The sequence below is a fragment of the Mus caroli genome, chromosome 2 (genome assembly GCF_900094665.2).
Source record: "Mus caroli chromosome 2, CAROLI_EIJ_v1.1, whole genome shotgun sequence".
In the NCBI taxonomy this organism is placed as follows: domain Eukaryota; kingdom Metazoa; phylum Chordata; class Mammalia; order Rodentia; family Muridae; genus Mus; species Mus caroli.
In genome coordinates this window covers 81,513,796-81,519,075 of record NC_034571.1, presented here as the reverse complement: position 1 = coordinate 81,519,075, position 5,280 = coordinate 81,513,796, and the positions used below count along the sequence as shown (strand labels likewise).

General features: G+C 33.7%; 1 protein-coding gene across 1 annotated transcript; it reads right to left on the bottom strand.

Annotated features, from left to right (window-relative positions):
* Window positions 1-1,391: 1,391 nt before the first annotated feature.
* LOC110289922 (olfactory receptor 10AG1-like) lies at window positions 1,392-2,481 on the bottom strand. Its single transcript, XM_021156330.1, has one exon. It carries the CDS (start codon window positions 2,385-2,387, stop codon window positions 1,407-1,409), a length of 981 nt encoding a protein of 326 aa, XP_021011989.1. The 5' UTR covers window positions 2,388-2,481; the 3' UTR covers window positions 1,392-1,406.
* Between the last annotated feature and the right edge of the window lie 2,799 nt (window positions 2,482-5,280).

Genomic DNA, 5,280 nt, shown 5'->3' with positions numbered 1-5,280 from the left:
CTCTCCCTCTCCCTCTCCCTCTCCCTCTCTTTCTTTGATGCTCTCTTAAATCACTTCTATTTTTTGTTTGTTCTCATTCCTTTGTTTGCCCATTAAATAATTGTCACTTTCAAACATGGCTGCTTCCATCTATAAACCCACCTACTACCATTGTTTGAGATTAAGGTGTGTACTTACAGTATGTCTGTATTAAAGCCAGGTCACAATGTAATCCAGACTATGACTGCCTTCCATTTGGATCACAAAAACCTTGATCTTTGGATGTAATCTCCAAAGCAGTCATGTTGCTTGATTCAAACGGACACATATGCTACTTCTTGGGATATTGGTTTTAAATTAGGTATCCCATGTGTTCTAATCACATAGTTAATATGTTGTAGTATATTATATGTTTGTTTTTAAGTTAAATAACCAGTATTGATCATACTAATAATATTTATTTCAAATTAGAGTGTTTTATTTGTTGATATAAATTTTCAAATATGTAAAGAACTAGGAATATACCTTTGTTAAGAATTTTTAGAAGACAAAAAGTATTACTGTTATATTAGAACTTTAAAAGCTAATAAACATATACATATCACAGAACCAATATGCAGTGTGGAAACATTTTAAATCACTGTTTTATAGTATTTTATAGACCTAATTACATCTTATTTTATTCCAAGTTTTATGCAAACAGTGGATCCTTTCTGTATAATTTCCTATGATTTGGAGGAAGCTTAAGGTGAGGATTTTCTTCTCATAGAGAGGTTTCTATTTTTTTGAAAAATTAAATAGTAATGATGAAATATTATTCATGTTTCCAAATATTGCATTGACTGTTGCTAACTGTATGGGAAAGGAAAGAATTTTTTCTTTTACTCTTCTTGCATGTATTATATCCAAACTTCAGTTTCCCCTCATATCTTCATCCTAGTCCCACCATCCCACCTTACTTCTCCGGAGATCCATTCCTACTCTTGTATCCCTTCAGAATGGAGCAGACCTCCCAGGCATATCAACTGTACAAAGCATAACACTTAACACTAATACTAGGCACATATCATCATATCAAAGCAGAAGGAAGCAACCCAGTACATCAAGTATCCCAAAGTATCCCAAAATCAGACAAAATAATCAGAAGAAAAATAACATCGACACAAATATTTTATAAGGACATTTTGGCACCAGGAAAGTACAACCATTTTTTATTGACTTATAAACCTCTTTTTTTACCAATATAAAGCAAGGAAAAACACTGATGTTAAAAAGCAAAACACTGTTAATGAGCTTGCAGTTATATTTGAAGCATAGAGTCCATTATGAAAACAACATATTTTCAATTTATTTACTCATTTAAAAGATGAAATTATGTTTTAATTAAATGTTTAAAAACATTATATAATTTACTGGATTTAATTGACTCACAATGCTAACAATCTGGTAAATAATTTTTTCAGAGCCCTTGTGACATCCTTGTTCCTCAGGCTATATATCAAAGGATTGAACATTGGAGTCAAAATGGTATAAAACACAGAGAGAAGTTTGTCTGTCTCCTCATACTTATTGGACTTCGGTTTTAAATAGGTGATACTAGCTGATCCATAGAATAAAAACACAACTATGAGGTGGGAAGAGCAGGTAGAAAAGGCTTTTGTCCTTCCTGTCTTTGATGGCAACTTCAAGATAGTTGAGATGATCCTGCTGTAAGATGCAAGTATTAATATGAATGGGATAGTGACAATCAATACAACAAAAATAAAGACCACAAGTTCATTCACAAAGATGTTCCCACATGCCAATCTGAGTAGTGGAGGCATGTCACAGAAGAAATGGTTAATTTGGTTAGATTCACAGAAGGGCAGAGACAAAATCTGATATGTCTGCCCCACTTGAATGGGAGCACCAATGACCCAGGAACCAACTACTAACTGGGTACACACCTTGGAACTCATGACTATAGGATAGTGCAGAGGGTTGCAGATGGCCACATAACGGTCATAGGCCATCACAGCCAGGAGGAAGCATTCAGTGCCCCCCAGGATAAGGAATAGACACATTTGTGTAGCACAGGCAAGGAAGGAAATATTTCCTTTCAGTGTGAAGAGATCCATAAGCATTCTAGGAAGAGTGACAGAAACATAACAAATTTCTAGGAAAGAAAGGTTGCTGATGAAAAAGTACATGGGGGATTGCAGAGTGGGTTCAACTCTTGTGATTAGAATGATGAGGCCATTTCCCAGAAGGATAGTCATGTAGATGAAGAAGAAGATTCCAAAGAGAAACCAGTGCAATTGGGGAATATCAGAAAATCCCAAGAGAACAAATTCTATAGGTACAGTAAGATTTGTGTCTGTGATTTTAAATTTGTTTGCTCTTTGTAGGTTCACATATTTTGATTGCATTTTCTTCTCAAACTACATTGGGATTCTGTTTCAGTCTTTATAACTTCTAAGGTTTTTTTGTGAATCTTGAGTGATTTTATTCTGCATGATGTCTCTGGAACTAGAAGTAGTAAGTTTTGATGAATAAAAATTGAAATAGTTTTATACCTAAAGTCTTCCAAGTGAGTTAACCATGTTAGATATATATCGTAGTTACATCAAAAATTCATATAACTGTATATTTTATTCACTTGCCATATCAGAAGCATAATCCATGTGGACTTGATCTTGCTGTTCCACTATGATGCCATTTCTTCAAACCACTTGCCCCCCTGCATATCCATAGCCTCAGAATTTTTTCAAGTGAGTTCCAAACTTTAAAAAAGATTAATACTTTCAAAATATTACTTATCTTTGAATTTCAAAAGTAGACTTGATGTCTTAGAGGCTTTAATCTTAATATTTTTATTTACATCTCCTATTTCAATCTTGTATGTAGTATGAGATAAACAGGACTTAAGATCTTCAGCTGCCAGTGACAGGATAAGAGTTTCCATTTACCTTTTCTGTGTATGTAATCATTAAATGTATAAAAGATTGAGGTTGGCATTCTTTTACAGGATTTTACTCTTTTACTTATATACTAATGAACATTTGACTATAACCTCAGTATCTATTTTAATTAATAATTAAAATCAATTAAACAAAAATACTCATCTTCATTTTTCATTAGTTAATATCCTAAATTTGGCAAGCACAATATGCATAATAATTATTTCAAAAGGTGGGCAAAAGAGAGATGTTGAGGAATAAAAGCAAGGATTAAATGCTATAATTCCATTAAAATCTCAATCAATCAATCAATCATTTATCATATGATAGCAGTGTCATAAGACCCAAAAGTTTACTCAGCTGAGTTCACTGCCATTCTTTTCTCAGTAGCTAGAAGATTGAAAAAAAGCAAAATATCTCGGAACTGGTAAATACATAAAGAACATATGATATGTGTATACTATGAAGTGATACTCAGCTATGATGAAAAATGTAATCATGAAGTTTTCCAGAAAATTAATAAAAGTAGAAATTTATATATTGTACAGGAGGATCCATAAATACCCCTTTTTTGAGCATTCCATAGCCTCAGTAATAGTGTCAGGTCTTGGAGTCTCCCCTTGAGCTGAATTCCACTTTGGTCCTAAAGTCAGATGCAGATACTGACACCAAACCAATGAACAGATGCTACTGACCCTGTAGTTGAATTAAGAAAAACATGGAAGAAGCTCAGGAGGTGGGTGTCCCTGTAAGAGGCCAGCAGTCTCAATTAACCTGGACCCCCATGATCTCTCAGACACTGGACCACCAGCCAGGCAGCATACATCAGTTGATATGAGGCCCTCATCAGGTCTGGGTTCAGTTAGAGATGATGCACTTAACCCTCAAGAGACTGGAGGCTCCAGGGAGTTTAGAGGTCTGGTGGGCTGGAGTGGGGTGGGAGGGTGGGGACATCCTAGTGGAGAACTTGTGGTGGGGAAGAGGTATGGGATGTGGAACAGTCAGAGGGTGGGCCAGCAGGAGAATAAAATCTGGAGTTTGAAAAAAAGAAGACTAAATAATAATTAGAAAAAAACTATTATTTTAGATCTCAATTAGAAGTACTTTGTGACTTTTCATACCTGAAATATTTAAATTCCCTTTTACTGATGAAATACACAAGGTTATTTCTTTTCAACCTGTCTATTTTATATTATGTCCCTCCCCTGCTTCTTTCTCTCTCTCTCTCTCTGTCTCTCTCTCTCTCTCTCTCTCTCTCTCTCTCTCTATCTCAGTAGTGTGTGTGTGTGTGTGTGTGTGTTTGTGTTTGTGTTTGTGTGTGTTTAGGTTAGATGAGCAGTATGTGTTATACACAATATCATGTGGAATACAGGGATTGAACTCAAACCATCAATTTTTGTAGCAACTTCCCTTATCATTGAGCTATTTTTCCAAACTTATCCCCAAATATTCATTCTTTATATAACCACTTATTTCTATCTATTTATTGACTCAAGAGATTATTTTTAACACTGAATTCTAATTCAGAATCCATGGACGTCAGCTTAAAAGTCTTCTACTGTTCACTTTATTCTTTTTTTACATGTTGTTTACTGCTAAATATGTAGAACACAATGTATGTGTAGCTGTTAGAGAAGCCATCATGTTTCTTGTGAGGATTGAAATTGATTTGCATACATAGAAGGGAGTTAAATGTTTATTAATTAAATTATATAGTTTTATAAGGTGAAAATTAGTTGTTTATGTCCTCACTATTTATTCTACAGAGCGAAAAGAAGTCTAAAAATTTTCCATAGAGCAAGGTATTATAATACAATTCCATATCTCAAGTTACTAGAAGGTGACGTAATTGTATTGGTGTGAATTCAAGGCAACCCTTGCTCTAAGTCTAAAATATTTCATCATAAAATAAAACATTCTCCTAATAAACATGTTGTTTTAAAGCATATATTTTGTTTTAAAATTTTAGTGTGTTTTTCATTCAGTCACATTTTTATATTTTTTTCTTTTTTAAAAAGGCTTCTTTTATGTCTGTTTATTTTGTTGACTTTCTACCTGTTAAATAAAGGACTTAACCAAACATATGAAAGACATACGGTTAAAAATGAAGACAGTATTGTAATTGGTATATGTTATTTTCTCATTCAAGAAAGGAAAAATCATATGAATATATTACACTGAGTCTTCTGTGGTTTGAAAACATGCAGAGATAGGTACGGGAAATAATCCCAATATACTGTTGAGTAAAAATTTTAAGAGTACTCAGAAAAAACAAAATCCTAACTCAATTATCAATCATACTATCTGGATTCTGAAAAACCTCTTCTAGTCTGTGTAGCCTATTGTAAGTCTGGTAGATAAA

What these genes read in the sequence shown, in the direction of transcription:
- LOC110289922 (XM_021156330.1), bottom strand. Translation starts at nt 2,387, where the DNA reads ATGCAATCAAAATATGTGAACCTACAAAGAGCAAACAAATTTAAAATC.